This window comes from Ischnura elegans, chromosome 4 (genome assembly GCF_921293095.1).
Source record: "Ischnura elegans chromosome 4, ioIscEleg1.1, whole genome shotgun sequence".
In the NCBI taxonomy this organism is placed as follows: Eukaryota; Metazoa; Arthropoda; class Insecta; order Odonata; family Coenagrionidae; genus Ischnura; species Ischnura elegans.
The window spans coordinates 37,496,258-37,513,923 of record NC_060249.1 but is presented as its reverse complement, the minus strand read 5'-3'; the positions used below and the strand labels follow the sequence as shown (position 1 = coordinate 37,513,923).

Here is a 17,666-nt window from a genome sequence, read left to right as displayed (position 1 = left end):
AACACATGCGAGAATGCGTGGATGCGAGACGGCAAAATAGCCCCTGTTCTAATTTCGTTTATGCATTCGCGCAATTCCACGCCATTTTAGAAATTAATGCAGCTCTAACCTGCGCAATTCCGTGCCCCGTGTAAAACGGCCTTATGTCTTGCGTTGTACCCGAATATCCCAACCCACTCTCTCTCCCCACAATCTCCTTCTCCGAGTTTGTCTCATCCTCCCATTCCTTCACCTCACGGGCGCTTCCTGGAGAACCTCGATGTCTCCAATATCTCGCTCCCTCTCGGCCCAAGTCTCAGCTGCAAATTGGATCGGAAGAGTGAGACGTGAGCACCCGGCGCCACCCACCCAAAAACCCCTCGCTACTGCTCTCGGCAGATTTCAAAATAGTAATCGAATGACGAGGATTCTCCCTCATCCCTGTCTCCTTCGCCATCTCCTTCCAACCTCCTCTTTACTTCTCACCTCGCAAGTCCACACCCGTGATCAGACTTGTTAGAGGTGTGTTCGTGTCGACTGAATTATGCATGCGGTGTACTGAAGGTAATGGAATATTGACCTCCACTCAGCGTTCATCTCCGAGTCATTTTTTTTCGGAAAGGTGAGGGTTTTAAGTATCCCTTATACTATATATTTACGTCTGAATGGTGTCATCTATTTTGATCAGATTTTTGCTTTAGGGCTCTGTCTCTTTTGCCCGAAAGACTATTTTATGCCATACACTCTGTAAATGGCCTTGTAAATATATTTTCGGCAAACATTCCTCTAAGCTCTGTTCTCAAACATTAAGGGTAGCAATAGCTGCTGCCATTTCGGGAAGTTTTCAGAAGTCATCAAAGGCCAATCGTAGGTTATCTAATTTAAAAGTAAGATAAGGGATATGTTTAGTATTGTAAATACAGATATTGATGTGACAATCCTCGCTATTTTCCCCGATTGTATTTTTAACTTCACATTTCGCCCTTGACTACTGGAACCCTTGGAAACGGACGTGGTGATGGTTAATAAGTTGAGAAACACTACTAATTACCTAGGGCGAGCTCTACGATCACCCATCCAAGGCAACCCTCGGGTTAAAGAACGTAGAGAATTGCCGTATTGGGCACTACATTAATGCAGTTTACCTTCTCTATGTTCAGATTTAATCTCTCAGGCTGTATTTCCAATCATTTTTTAGGTATATAATGCTATGTTTTCATTTCTTAGTATTTTCAGCCTTTGATTTCTCTGAAGCCTGATAAAATTCAAATTTGTCAAGAATATTGTCTCGATGTATTGTTTGCAACAGTACAATGGTACGAAAATAATGTCCTGTTTTGAGCAAAAAAACAGGCAGACATCATACAGAATCAAAATATAATATCAGTGTTAAATGAGTAATAATGTGATTATCATTAGTAATCATTATTACTAAACCGATGCCACCTTCAAAAACACTAAAATTAACATAATGTATAAAAAATGGAATTAATATCAATGCTGCAACTCATTTTAGATATTTGGGGCCCATCATCGCCGAGAATTATTATCCACTATTCCTCAGAAGCATGGTCATAATGCTCGTATGCATGTGCCTAACTTGTTTCGACTGCTTTTCCTCCGCACGTGTCGCTTCATTTCGTGCAGTGGCGCCTTTCCCATAATTCGTTTAACGAGGTCCGACGGCCGAGAACGGCGTCCCTTGACATGTTCAGTTTTAACCGCGAACAGAGTATTCGCACCCTCTCTTCTATAGTGAAGTTGCGTGAAGGTAAACCGAGAAAAAAGTGTTGAATTCCTTCGTATGTTATTTGCATTGTAAGCAGTTATTTACTGGTTTAATCTAAGCAGTATAATCAGGGTTCGACAATCCGCGGCCCTCCTTAAACATTTTTTTTGTACTTGAGATTAATCACAAAAATCTCCTACCCCTTATTATTATTATTATTATTATTTTTAGTATTGTACTTCACTTCAATTGGTAATTTCGGTTTTATCATTTCCTGCTTCACGTTCGTGTTAGACATGATAACTGGTTTAAGTACCACTCGATTTTGATGATTTTTAAGTGATTTTTTCATTATCACCACTAGTAGTTCTACCACGAGTTCCATGATATATATTGAAGGTAGGAAGTTATAACTGCATGTATGCGCTCAATTATCGTGGGAGTACGCAATTTGAGTACGCGAAACATATACTTAATGCAAAGGAAATGATTTTGAGCATTCTCTATTAGCTTCAATGTATGTTTTATTAAAGCTGCCTATTTTTTGTAAAATACTCGATACAAAATATGTTGTCTTCGTGGAGAACAATTTGTAAGTCTTAGCTATATTCGGAATCAGTACTAATTATATAACGTTTTACTTGGATTAAAGGTGTTCTTTTTCTTGTTGGCATCTAGGTATTGTTACAGGTACGGTAGGTATGTTTCTTCATTGTCTTTTTTGAGTATAGTTTAGAGAAAAACATTGATGATCCGTCCGACCTTCCATTGCTCATAAATATCGTAGATAGGCAATTTTTTCGTTCGAATCACCCTAAATAGATGGTGGCTGCTCCTGATGATTTTCCGCCTCCGTGCATCTGCGATTCAAATTATCCGTCCCGGTTTCGGAGATATTCAGATCAAAATGGTTGATTTTCCTCTTTTCTCCTCTCACGCCACATTTTCAGCGGGCGTCAAAAATATTCCGAATTTGCAAAAGTCTTTACCCGGTTTCGCACATTATTATGCTGAGCGTCGAAAGATCCCAGGGATTGTACCCACGGCGCGTTTGATATATATCTTTTCCTTATCTTTTTTTTCTGGCCGACTCAGGATTTCCGTCTCTCGCCTGCCTCCCTTCCTTTGTCTTCTTCCTCACGTTCCCCGCACCCTTTTACCCTAGGGTTACCGCATCAAGTCCCCCTCCCTCCAGCAAAATGCTTTTACTTCCCCCTTTCTGGCTTCCTATCTCTCTCTGTCTCTCTCGCTCGTCTGAATTTCAAGAGGGAATGGAGCGGCGACATGGAGAGAGACACTGAGGTGTCAATTTAGCGAAGCGCATAGAATTTAGTTACGCTCCGAGGCACGCCGTGTGCCTTCGGACGAAAAAAAAGAAAATTTCGCCGTTTCGGTTTCCACGTATCTACCAATTTGATTTTTTTGTGGATCTGTTTGGTGGGTGGTGGTTTTGGGGGAGATTGGAAGAGAATATTCCTTGTGACGTAGTTTGCGGCGAAACGGATTTTTAAGGGAATGAGGAATGTCGGTCTGGAAAGTAGTGAAATGTGTGTATCGTGATGGGTTCCTTTGATGAAAGCTTTTCTCTCTTGCTCGTCTCCTCGTCGGAATTCGATTATGTAAACCTGTGAGAAGCGTTTTAACTCTTCGTTATTCGGTGTTGAGTGGTTTGGGATTGGATGTAGTAAGTGAATTATTTCTTGTTGTTACGTAGAGCGCTTGAATTTACACGTAATGTAACATCTTATCGCGTGGATTATGTTAGACTGTTCAAATAATTCTCAAATATTCGTAACGTAATATTAAACTGTTGCAATACACTGTAATAAGTATTTAATTTTATTATCAAACTCGTGAGAGCAGTTAAAGTTTTATATTACTTTGATGAATGCCGATCACATTTAGTTCGCATTCCTGGTAGAGATGAAGTTGTAGCATTTATAAATCGTCTGTATCATTTAATATAATTTTTTAAATTAAAAATGGTACTTTAACATATATATCATTTATTTGTATCTACGGATTGATTTATCTTTATTTTCTATAGGCCAACTGCCGAATCAGCGAATTGTTTACGTAATGATGGACATAGGCATATTTCCTCCTTTTTCTGCCTTTCTTCTTGTGTATTACTTACTGAAATTCTCATATAGCCATTTACGTTATCAAAAGTTTTCCTCATTATTTAATTCAAATGATGGCAGGTTGAGTACGTAATAACAGTTTGGTCGGTTTGATGTATCCAACATGAAAGTATAAGTTCTTTTAGCCATCATTTATCATATGCTCAGGGCTTGAGGCTAGGACAGAATTGATAAAACGAGGAAATGAGCGCATAGTATCTGAACCAAGTATGGAGTTTTTAACCTGGTGGGAATCCCGAGAGAAGTTTACCTACCCACATAATTCGCCGGGAAAGCATAAAATGTTATGACAGTGCCTGAAGTCGTACGATGACGAGAATAGAAGGGTTAATTTCTGCCTAGAGCTACTTAAAACGTTTTTTTTTCTGATTGATAAAGTCTCCTGATAAAAGATAGTTATTAAAAATCTGGTTTTGGCGAATGTTTTTTTCGTGGCATCTGTTGAGTGAGGGGAAACTGTAAGTAATGCTTTGAAATTCCATTTTGTTATGACGTAGATGTACGTGTCTCTCTGTTCCAGATGTGCGAAAGCACATTGCATCGAATTTTCACACCACTTCCAAATCCCTCACCTTGCCCTCAAGAGTTCCTGAGCGTTTGATTCCCGAAATTCATCCTCCCCCAAAATGCCCGTCGTGGCGAAAAGGTACATACCCAGCTCTCCCATTCCCAATGAGAAACAAGGCTTCATCGAGAGACATTTTGAAAGGGCTTCGGGATAATGGAATCGCGTGATATACATTCTCGGAATGTGGGATACATATTGGGATTCTGCTTTGACTAGCTCTTCTCTCGCGGCTCGAGTACCACGAATTAACTGCTAACCCATCGAGGCGTCTGTCAGCGACTTATTTACCAAGCTCAGGTCACAATCTGAGGGAGGTATTCAAATATGATTCGATAAAAGACACCCACTGGTCCCTTTTCCAGTTTTGACCCCATCCACCTCCGTCCATTCCCCCTCCCCCCTCATGAATTTCCTCCTCCTCCCACTTCATGCCCGGTTGAGCCTTCACGTCGACTTCGCCCGCTGTCATCATGAGTATTAAATTTCCGAACTCGGTCGCCTCCGCTTGACACATCTGCTCGAGCTGTTGAAAATCTCATCTCCTTTCGCCTGCCTTGACAACGATTGGCTTAAGTGGAGGCGTGATTGGATATTCTCTTGGCTTTTGGAGATCTGGAGACAACTGTAGTGTGAGAAATGTGGATTTCTTCTGTCCGGAGTACTCTCTGTCAAGTAGTCGTGCAGCTTTGAAGTTTCGACTCCTCCCCTGCCTCCGCCGTTACCGCTTAGATTCTAAGAATTTGTTCCGACCATTTTGCTAAATTTTTGGTTTTGGCTATTGACTTAAGTGGAGGCTTTATTGAATATTCTCTTGGCCTTTTGGAGGACCGGAGACTGCCGTAGAAGTGGAAATGAGGTTTATTTCCCTCAGCTTCGGAGTGCTCTGTAAAGAAATGGATCTTTGAAGTTACTGCTCTCTTGTTTCCGTTTTTACGGCTTGGTTTCTAAGAATTGTTTCCGTTTAAATCCTTAAATATTTTATCCAAGCGATTGCGGAATGGGCTCTCTTGTGGAAAAACTGGAAAGTCATGGGATTTCAAGGTGTCTGTAAAATCTGGGAATGTTTTGGAAAATGACAAATTAGCGCGGTAAAATCTTATTTGCTGTTGAAGTCAAATGATGATTTTTTCTCATCTCATTTGACACAGTTTTATGTTCAATATTTGACCATCATTCTCAATTTCATGCCTAGTTAGTGCTGCATTAGCTATTTATATTCATTTGTAGGACAGTTTTTGTTGTTTATTTTTAGTTGTATTGGATATACTATGGGCAGCCGTTTTTGCTTTTGGGGTGTTTTTGTCTCAGAATTGCAAATTTTGAAAATATCAAGAGAATTGGCTAACTTGAAGGAATTTGTTTTACTTTGCAGTATTCAGAACATAAAATAGCGTATATATATGTTCGAAATCAATTTTATTTTGCCTTTAAAGGCCCATTTTAAAGTAGAATGGGTACCTGAGTGATCTGAAATGGTAATATGGGGATCGGTTGTGGGTTTTTCTTGCTCCGATGGCTGACAACGCTCTTAGAATTTATATTCTTGCTGAGATCACATTGTAGCTAAACGAAAAAATTTTATCTGTGGGATTATGATGAATTGTATTAAATATTGTAATGAATTACATTTTGTTTTGAGTGCGTATCACGCTGTGATGCAGTGTATTTTTCTCGCTGGTAAAAATGCTAATCTCTTACTCAGCTACTGTTACAGGTATTTAAATTCGAACTACTTTGCCTTTCCACATACTCTTAAAATATCCCAAGTTTATCTCCATAATATGCCAACTTCAGATCCTCCGCATTCTTTTTCCATTATGTACCTAGTCGGATCATCGATTCTTTTCAATTTTAGTTGTGGGAAAGTCTACCTGACCTCCTAATCAAGTACATCATTTGAATTAACGGCTTGTACCACTTAACTAATTCACTGTCAGATTTCACATCTCTCGTAGCGTGTATCCTTATTAAGCGCCAATGTTTCACGGATCGAGGTTATGTTACTTTCATCTTGTGTATGCTTCATCTGTTCATTCGTCAACTTACATCTAAATAAATAATTTTTCATGATCGAGTGATGGTTGCACGATGTTTTCTTTATGACTTTGGCCTATTCAGTATGAGTTCATAAATGTATCTTCAAATGTAATTCATACCCTTATTATTCTGTTGTCATTGGACTTAAAATTGCCTTCGCTTAAGAGATGACTTGTACTGATGGAAATTTAATTCTTGTATTTATTCTGAGCTATGGTGCTTAGGCATCTTAACTTGCTTTACCAGTCGTTTTTAATATCCCAGCACCTTCCGTCACAGATTGATCCATCTTCAGGACCGTGTTCTCAACGTGAGCATCGCGCAACAACAGCAGTGGCACAAAAGACCGTACCTCTGTGCAAATAATTTTCCCGCTATAGTCGATTGCTCCATTCTTCTCCCTTCGAGGGCCTGCGCGCAAATAGCGCGAGAGAGGTTTAAGCATCAACGATGGCCTTCTGCACGGCGGAGACCTCCACAACAGCACCACTGGGGAGGTGTGTGGCCTAGTCCTCGCTACGCTCCGTGGAACTAACTCGGTAAATGTTCAACAATGGCGCTTAAAAAAATCGCGAGGCTTTTCTTCCCTCCCCACTTCCTAGTTCTTTCGTGCCTTCTCCCCTTCCCCAACCCACTAGAAATTTCCCATTCATACCAATTCCCCTTACCCCGTCTCCCTCAACCCCCATTCCCCGCTCATCTGTCTGTGCGCCCATCCGTCAAGTTTGGTCTTCCACGTATCTATCGCTCCAAACATCCCCTGAACGCAACCCTTATTTGAAGCCTTCCCCCCCCCCCACCTCACCCCCTCAAGCCGGAAAGCCCTCCATCTCGTACGGAGGCGAACCCTTCAGCCAACAAGCCACATGGCGCGGTTTTCACGCTCTCTTGATCTCCTTCCTACCCACCTATCCCTTCCCCTCTTCCCCTCCCCTTCCCCGCCCCCATTTCCCGGTTGCTGAATCCACTTTTTTCGCCCCCTCTCTTCCTCTCGTCCTACCCCTCCTTCCACTGCTTGTCATAACCGCCCTTCTCACAGCCCAAGCACCGTCTATTTGATCCTTCTTCCCTTAGCGCAATGCTCTGTGCCCGTGTCTCTTCGGAAACTTCGGCTATCGATCAATGTTTGGTAGCGTTTTTTTTTTGTTAACATTACTGACGAAACTGCGGGTGATTTGGCCCGAAGAGTTGACTCCAATGTCGGTAAAGGGAAACAAAATATCGATAGGGATGATTGTGTCGTCTGTTGTTGTAAATTGTTGACGGTCGTTTCATAGTCGACGGTCGTTTATTTTAATTGTCGTCCAATGTCGAGGGTCGCATATTTTCCATCCAAATCCATTGAATGGATTCCTCGATTAATGTTTTCCGATTCGCATTGTTCATTGTACCAGACAATCGTAAATATCGAGGGCTGAAAATATAGTTGTCGATGTCTGCCAGTGGAAACCGATACTATCACCAAAGAAAGTAACCTAACGACTTCTGGGTTGTGATGTGATTATACATCAGCTCATTGAACTGTGTTTTTGAGAAAAGCGGAGAATGAAAACGCGCTATTAAGCAAGCTCAAGTAGTTAAGCTTATGGGGTGCCTTCCGCGTTGTTTTCTATAATGTTTTCTCTGACGAATGGCAGTCTGCATTGTTTAGAGCGTGACTTGGATCATCTCATTCAGGTGTCGGTTTGGTCTGTGCGAATATTTTTGGGTTTGCGAAAAAGTATATCTTGCTTTACATCTCTTTTCTGTACTTCACTTCTCTTTATTCTGTATTGAGTGGACCATGAGGTAATCGATTGATGTGAGCGAGGCATTTTTGACTCAGCAAACAAAATATCTGTGAACAAATAATAGAGTGGTTTATCTTTCTTTTAATGCACAAAGTTGAATTTATCTGTGTAAAATATAATCACAGCAAATAAGCAAGAGTATTCTCCCATCTTATCATGCTCCTGGCATTTGTTCTGCACCGTTGCAAAAGGCGTATTTTGGTCTAAATTCTTTTTTTGTTAATGATAGTCTTTTGTAGTTGATATAGAGTATCCTAACAACCTAAATTTTACCCTTACGTATCAAAAACATATTTCTTGCTGTGTTCTATAATACCTATCGGAAAATTTGTTGCTTATTGTTGCATTGATGTCCATGTTTTGGTTACCTCTTCTAGCCGTAAGCTTGATTTGCGGAATTTGAGAGGAATTTCTGTGTCGAACATTGATGGGTAAATTAATTTATTCTCTTCCATATCGTGGGTAGGTATTTTATTACCTAAATTATTAAAATCATAAGATAAATCGAAGTTATCTATTCCTCGCGTGTCTATGGTCGTCGGTAGGAATGGCAGTCAGTATGTATAACATTCAAATTTCTGGTAGTTATTTGCCATAGATTATTGCCATTTGATAAACTATTTGACTTTCCATATCGTGGTCGAAAGCCGCCAATTAAATAAATATTCGCACAAAATTACTGTTTATGGCCAAGTCCATCGAACTAGCGTCACCATCAGCACCACCGTGAAGCAGTGGCGTAGCCCCGGGGTTTTCCGAGTTGCACCCCCTTTGAGACAATTTATATACTTTATTTTAATAAATACTAGGACAAAATTACTGTTTTTGAGTACTAAAATCACGTTTTCAGCATCAAAAATTCCAAAATTTTCTCGGACCCCCCTCTGTCGTGGGGTGTTTTCCATACATCCCGGAAGGGCCCCGAAATCTCAGGTAAACCCCGCCCCCCATTTCAAAATCCTACACTACTGCCGTGAAGTTCCCCCGGTGAATTGACTAAAGTTGAAGTAATGATTTCCAAAACTAAAAGTCCATTCAGCAAAGTGTGAAACACACAACTTTCTTTGTGTTTTGCGGAAGCTGCCAAATCATCACGTTTTCACCATGAATATATCCATGATGTAATGAATCTCTTTAGTATCCATTCGTTGACAAAATCAGCAACAGCTCTGGTAACCCCAAATATTCTAAAAAAACACATTTTTTCCCAATTGCATGCCAGGTGAACTGAAGCCGTTAATTTTAATCATTAGGTAAAATGTATCGAAGTATAATGTAACCATGACAGTTTTCACCGCGCTTAAGCACAGTAATTTAAGCAATCTTTAATGAATTTTGTAGCATGTGCGAATACATATCGCATTTAATAGTTACGTCCTTGTTCTAAGATTGTACTTGAAGATCTATTGACTGCTGAGCATAATCAAAAACTGTCTGCTTGGGTGAACCTAAGATGACATGAGACATTTCCCAGGCACTTTGCTCTTGTATTTTACTGCAAATCGGATTCATCTCCTGTGTTACTAATATAGTATTCACTCAAGCATACGAATTCCTTCGAACTTGCTAAAATATTTGCTTTTTGACTATCGATCTCTTTCTTTTCTAATTACGGATCGGAATGCCGGAAAAATTCTTTAAGACGCCTTTCTATTGCATATGATATTCAAAAGTGGTTGCCTTCCAACGTTGCGGATGAAGACACCGTCGGGACGTTTAGCAAAACGGTCTTAACTTTCTGTAAACGTGCACGCTTCCTAAACGCGTTTGATACTTGCCTCAACATTACATTGCCGCCAAGAACTGAGAACATATATTATGCCATGTGCTTCAAAAACTGAGTGAGTGAAGAATCGATGATGGTCTGTATTAAGAGGACGCATTACTCCCGCTTGACCAGTGTTTTTTCGTGACTCATCATATATTTAAATTATATGTTCTTATCTTGATGTAGTTTGATGAGTATATATTCGTACTATACTCCAATCAACATTTACCTGTTTCTTACTCTAGTGTTTTCTCAGTTGTATAATTCTCATATTTGTGATACAATAAAATCTTGACGTAGTACTCCTTTGCGTGCCCTGGAAATTTAAAAGTAGCAGCTATAGTATTTATCAAGTAATAAACCATGCGTAGCAAGGTTTCCGGGTTGACCTCCGCGTCGATTCATCTTCAAGACGACAGTTTCGCCGGCGTTGCAGCTAGCGTATTCAGGTACGAAGTATCGGATGCAGGTTTTTTTTTTTTTGCCCGTCTTATATAGGCCTTGGTTTGGGCTAGGTGCGTTCTGATTGGTCCGTGGGTAAGAGTCTCTTCCATGTGTTTGAGAGCGAATAGCTGTCCTCCCTGTTGAAAGTGGATGTTTTCGCGATTTCTATTGCCTCTCGTATGAGTCGTGGAAAGTAATTTTTTCTCTAGCGATGATTCTTGCGCTTTCGAAGTCCACATTGTGTGTTGGTCCTTCCCATACGTGCTCGGCGATGGCGGATAACCGAAACTGTCTATTTAACCGCAACGCCGGCGAAACTGTCGTCTTGAAGATGAATCGACGCGGAGGTCAACCCGGAAACCTTGCTACGCATGCTGCACCACCCCGCGAAAGTCTCCATCAACAAGTAATAAACCGCTAAAAATGTCTTTATGCTACTCAATGATGCGTCTTCTTAGTAGAACCATCACTTCGAAGGATATCTGGACCGCGTCCTCCATCATCGCTAGTGCCTCTCATATCTTTTAGCTTGTGCTTACGAGGTGTCAAGGTCTTAAGACCTCAGTTTTGATCGAGTTTTAGGTCATATGAGTTACATATTTAACTAGGGATTTAATAATGGTTCACGAGTCTTTGCCTATACATTTCCGCGCAAATGAAGCCGCCAGCCTGCTCGATGCTTCCTCCATCCGAGTCTGCAAACCAGCCCCTCCTCTCTTGCCCACCGCGAGAGACTATCTGCTTCTCCTCACCACCTTTCCCCTCTGCCCTCGTACCTTTCGGCGGGGCACCTCCCAACAACAAGGCCGCCCCTCCCCCCAGCCGCCTCCCCCGAGGGGCCTGGCTCGTCCCCGCCCCGCCCCCATTGTTCGCCGTTTAAGTCGTTATGGATACGTCCTCATGAATAAACTGGCGGTGGAGTGAGGAGGGAGTCTGTGAGGTTGGAGGAGTAGGGGGGGTAGTGTTTCGCCTCCACCGGGTGCTGCACTGGGCCCCGTTGTGTGGAGGGATGGGTAGGTCGGGTGATGGAAAAGGTGATGGGGTAGAGGGTTAGGGAGGGGGGAGGGGAAACCTGAGCGGCCAATCAAGAAGCTCCTATCTGCAGACTGGATCCTCTTTTTCAAAAGGTCTCCTACCTCCAGCATCTGATTCGGGCCCTGCCATGCGCTCTCTCTCTCCCATCAATGCAAAGCTATACAAATGTGTGTCCTCGACATTTTATGGTGAGACCGCGGAGTTGAAAATATGTCTGGGCGCTTATGCATTTGGTGCACGTGAGCGGGTGAAGTGCTTGCTTACGCTCTGCTTGCGGGTTGGAGGAAAATGGGTGTTTTCATGTGCGGGATTGCTTAATAAAAGGGCGGCGCAGAGCGTTGATGCTTTGAATTAGGTAGTTGTTCAAGGAAAGATCGCTTCGATTTGACTTGTATAGACATTCAGATTTAGTAAGCACTCATGTAATGTGGTATATTTATTTACCGATAGCGCGTTTAGTTAAGAAATGCTACCTGTTTGTAAGGGTATATTTTTTTTGTATATTTCGATGGAGGACGAACGAGAATCACATTAAGTTAACCCTTCTCTCTTTACTCAACGCCACCAGCAGTGAAAATCCTACTTTTTAATGCGACTCAGTAAATGCCTGTAACAATTTTAAGTAGATTTGGAAAATATCATATGATTCAATGGGTATGCTTTCCTTTCAGTTATTGTTAAACCACTCAATTTATCTGAGTATTTTTAAGCGTTAACTCAAGGCTCTATCAAGATTATCCTTTGAAGCATGTGTATCTGCAACCGCCTTCTTTTGAAATCCTCACTTTTTATAATATTTAGAGTAGGTTTTTTAGATTCGATAGCAAATTTAACATTACGAGGGTTAGAGATTTGTCGTGACATTAGACAAATGTTGTTCCTTCTCAACCCTATCCTGACTGATAATCGGACTTAGCTCATTCCCAATTGTTCCCGCACGTCAGGATTCGCTCTCTCGTTCGTTGAAAGGGTTGTTGCTCTCTGGTCTGATGGTGACTGAGTTTTTGCCATACCAATTCCACCCATTTAATACTGTGCGGTGCTTAGGCGAAATTCCGTGGGTACAACAGTCTCCATTCTGAACATAACTAACCATTTTGTGTATTCGTTATCCATCTTGAAAGTGGATTGCGAATATTTGTGAAAGGGATGTAAATATGGCTATGTAAAATTGTCCTCTGCGTTTTGCTGGTGTTCATATACATTACAGTAATTATTAACTCGACAATACATGTACAAGCAGTTAATGATAGTTCTTTTGGCTGGGTATAGTGGCATTCAGTTCCCTTTCTCTCTGTGTTGAATGATCCCTCTTTGATTCGATTCAAGCCATCTAATTATTCTAGGTATTTTCATTGAAAAGAATTGTGTTTTCTTATGTACACCAGTGATGTAAGTCACCGTGAAAAATCATTGCACTTAGCTGGGTCTGAACCTGGATCTCCTAGTTGTTAGAAACATCTTGTTTCGTAGACCTAATCCCATTCTTTCCCAGAATTCAATTAGGAGGACAGAGTAGAATGCCTGATCGAAAATTAGGAGATTCGTATTCAGATCTCAAATAAGCTAAATGTTTTTTTTCACGGCGAACAACTTTTCGTATGTGCACTTTCCTGCGCTGTTGCTTATTATTTGCAATGCGTCTTCTGATTTCCCCTGCCTCGAGCCGTTCCAATCCATTTCTTTCGTTGCCGGCTCTATTCACTCGAGTCTTTCCCTAATTGGTTTATCCCATTCATTTGCATCGCTATACCCGTCTGCTTTCCATACCCTTCCGCAGTATCCTCACTTCCCCTTTATATACTATTGAAATTTTTTTTTCCATTTTTCGCCTACCTCCCAAACTCGTCCTTCTCAGCGGCTACCATTGTGGGTTCAGCGCTCCCATGTGCCCCGAAGCGAGACCCTCACTGGCTGCGGTCATGTTTGCATGCATATTATATCTCGCCGGAGGGTTAAAACGGTCCCTGAGCTCCCACGAAGCGTTTTGATCGCCCAAAAGGTAATATTAATTGGTGTGTGGAGCCTTGCTGATTGGAGGGTTGTTGAAACTAACATTATTTCACCCTTTTCATCACTCCCTATTCATGGACTTAAATATGTTCTCCGTTGTTTTGTCCGACTTTGTATATTTGATCCCAGGGCCACAATGCGTTCGTTGGGCGATCGGAGAAGTTTTTCGATCCTCAATAGAGCACGTGTGTTATGATTCGTTCATGCGTTCCCGAAAAGGGGTTTCCTAATGCTATCTGGTGCGATTGGGATCGACATTTTTTCCCCATGAAAAATGTGAAGTCTGGCTGCCCTCGGCTCCAGGGGAGTAAAATCCTTTGGCTATCGACCAAATGTTTTCGGCGGACGAGGATAAAAAGAAGCAGTGGTGCACAGTGACGTACCTCGATGCACTTTCTCTGAAAATGGCTCATCATTTACCCAAGGACAAATTCCGCTTGGCTTTTAAACCTTATTCCACCTTAAGGAGACTGATCGTTAAATGCAAGGACCATATAGACCGATTGGATAGATGTGGAGTATATTCTTTGAAATGCAGCGATTGCAATGGTGTGTACGTGGGACAGACAGGAAGAAGTTTTGAAATTAGGAAAGAAGAACATTTAAGTGCTTACAAACATAATAAAGATGAAAAGAGTAATTTTGCTAAGCACTTAATATGTAACTGCCACAGAAGCGACTTTAAAATGAATATTTTAAATTTTTGCAATGACCGCCGAGAACTGGATTCTAGGGAACAGTTAGAAATTTTAAAAATTATTGAAAATCAAGATAGTACCCTTATAAATGAATACCTCTACCCATCCTTTTCACCTATTCTGGCGTCTGTTTTAAAATTCATCAAGTAACTAGGTAACAACGAGATTAACAACAAGATAAACAAATTATAATTAGCGCCTGATGATGATGATTACTCATTGAAACCCGGGTCGCGCTCTTATAAAATAAGTGGTATAAGTAACTGTCTATATCCAGGAAATATCCAGGAAAGGAAGTAAAATCCTTGCTTGCTCTTGTCTGGGCAGTACCTTGGCGTAAAGTAGAATTCTCTAGAATTACCTGCTAGATCATTTATTATTTAATGTAAACAATCTGTAATGCTGTTTTTTTAAATGAAAAATGCACGCATAGTTCATAAAATAACCTATGGTTTACATTAATTTCCTTAACGCCGTGAACCTCAGAGCAAGTGTTCGCGCATTCCATATTGAAGCTTTCTATTCATAATTGGATTATTTTCATATCGCCAAGAGAACATTCGGTGGGACTAAAAGTTTAACCTCATGCCATCCTTATTACGTTTGCTTGTTTATAATAATTGAGTCAGAAGGGTTTTTAGGAAATTGAAACTTGAATGTTCAATGTAAATACCAAGTAGTTTCCTTTTTTTAGGGACTTGTCAATAGCTATGTAACTGTCGTATTTTTTTGCGACGAATTATTCGTTAAAATAAGTATTCTCATCGTGAAGTTTTAATAGTATACTATGCAGTAGAAGTCATCCACTTCCTGTAACTGAAATATAGTTATATATCCCAGAAAATAATGAAGTGAATTTTTTTCAGATGCAGACAAATGCGGACAATCAATTCTTGAATTCCTGGTAAATTTCAAAATAATAGGGTAAGTTTTACATGAGTAATTTGTCACGCAAAGGAGTCCACTCGAGCTGAAGTGATGCGTGCTCTTAAGTTGACGACACGTGCTACAGTCAACATGTTAAACTTTGAAAAATGTCCCCCTATATGCCTGATTTTAAAATATCCGAAAGAACGTTAAGCTCTCCGAAAAAGTTAACATCTTTCCGGTTGATCCAAAGATCTCGGCAGGACTCGGGTGACAATAGACTAAACAGAATTACCTTCTTAGTATATGGCTAGGTTAATAGTCCCCAATGGGAGGACTATCAGCGCCAGATTTTTAAAAAATCTTGTGCTTTTGTGTGTTTTGCTACTCTTGTTAAATTTCCATGGAGTCTATCGCTGTTTCCTGGAATGCTTTCTTCACTTCATCTTTTCTGTAGAAGTAACATTGAGTGCATCAATGACATGTGCATAGCTTAGTTACAGGCGTTTGTTATGATGTTGCATTTATTTTCAATGGTAATTCTTCACCAAATTCGTCGAAGAGTGGGGAGTTTTCCGTCTAATTCGTCATGCTCATTTTTATTACGAGCTTAGGATATCTCGTAATTACCACGATACTTGTGACTCATGCATTTTGGTGTGAAGTGGCTCTCACAGTGCTTTTTTTGTTTCATTTTAATATCGGCTTCTTTTAGGGATCAAAGTTAATGTGTTCCTATTTAATCAGCTAAAAGGCATCGCAGGAGGGGCTCAGTTTAAAAGTGTAATTTTCATCAATGTTGGCCAATGTAAGAGATAAAACCCATGTCTTTGAGTTCATCCTAAAACTATCAAAATTCCCTTTTGAATTTTATACGACTTGAAAATTTTCATTTATTTTCAGGTTCGAGAAGCTACTAGCTGATGCGAAAAATTCAGGCGAATCCCATCACTTGGATAAGGTAAGCACATTACTCAATTATTGTCGAAATTATAATTTGAAATTGTGAATTTTAAGTGGCTTTCACGGTGCATGTGTCTTACGATTGCCTAATTGGGGAGAACCTAATTGTCATTTCATGGTAATACGCTTTTTGCATACCTCTGAAATATTTTGAAATTGGATCTTCTAATTTTCTTATCAAAGTATTTTATGCTTTTCCAATGTCGCTAATGATTAATCGTATGCGTATTCAGAGCTGTAAATTATTTAGGACAAAGTGGCGTATGTCCCCGCCTGTATGAAAAATGTATTCTTATTGCGTCACTGAAGCTCAATCAGTTTTCTTTTGCCAATAGCTAAAATTTTATTGAGGTTAAAATATTGTCTTGATTGATGCATGTTTTTTTTCGAACCGGTACCAATGTGGTTTTCGTTACCATTGCTATCATTTTAACGTTTATATTTGGAACTGAATGGAAATCTAAATTTTTTTTATAAAGTTAGGCCTCTCCACCTGGGTCTATCGGTTCCCTAGTGTTAGATTTTAATGATATTCAGTTATTGAAAATTGTTTTATTACGCTTTTACTTAAAGCTTCCATCGTGGATATTTTAAAGGAGTAGTGTTCACATTAAGCGTTACATTGAAATTGTGCACTTAGTAAAAACAGTATTTAATTTCCAGCTTCTTTGTTTGATACTTACAGTCTGTCGTCACTGTTACGCTGGAAGTGATGCGGCCGCTGAATCAGGCTTCACTTGACCTCTTCCTGCAGAAGTTACTCTGGGAACCTGCATCCTTCGTTTCAGGAGACGAAAAGCCTCCCTCTGTTTTGCGGCTAAAGGTAGGACTAGTACTATTTTCATTACTATCATCATCATCGTAATCACTGGTCTACAATCCTAAGATTGGTTTGACGCAGCTCTCCATTCCTCTTTCCTATCAGCTCAGAATTCCTTTCTCTAATCAACTAATAGTCACACTTACGTATTTCTTCTCTTGCACAGCCTTGTTTACCTGTTCCATACATTTTGGTCGAGGTTTTCGTTTTTCGTTCCTAACATCTACTTGTCCCTCGGCGATTGTCTGCAGCAGGCCATCAATTCTCAAGATATGGTCTATAGGTTGTTCCGTTCATTTCAATGATATTTAAAAATTGAACGCATGAAAAGTAGATTTTGGAAAACCATGCTTCCTCATTAACTCTTTTCGGTCTCCTTTTTTGCTGTATTTCGTGTAGCTGCACCATCATGATCAAGGTCCTTCAACGTTCAGACCCAGGTCTATATCATGGCTGTACCGGCGTTTACGATGGATGACGTCGTGACGAAATATCACTGGAAAAATCTATCTAGTATCTTTCTTTATAATATGTAATGTTCTCGTGTCACAGTTTTTGCTGCCAAACTCCTCCGAAACGGCTCGACCGACTCCTATGAAATTTTATGTGTATATTTAGTATGTCTGACAATAGGATGTAAACTATTTTTCATTCTTCCGCAGGGCCCATGAGGCCCTAGAATGTACCCTGAGTCACTTCCATAAGAAAAATGTAAACTTCGTTTTTAATGAATACACACCTTTTTTCTTTTGCATATTTAAATTTGTGATAATGGTCATATTAAGTTGAGACATATACCATTGGAAATAAA

General features: G+C 40.3%; 1 protein-coding gene across 1 annotated transcript in view; it reads left to right on the top strand.

Annotated features, from left to right (window-relative positions):
* LOC124157284 (COBW domain-containing protein 2-like) overlaps positions 1–17,666 on the top strand; it is a 217,439-nt gene that overhangs the window by 127,836 nt on the left and 71,937 nt on the right. Inside the window, exons 11-12 of the mRNA XM_046531879.1 lie at positions 15,976–16,033; positions 16,721–16,858. Coding sequence (XP_046387835.1) covers positions 15,976–16,033; positions 16,721–16,858 — 196 coding nt within the window. The remainder of the gene's footprint in view (positions 1–15,975; positions 16,034–16,720; positions 16,859–17,666) is intronic.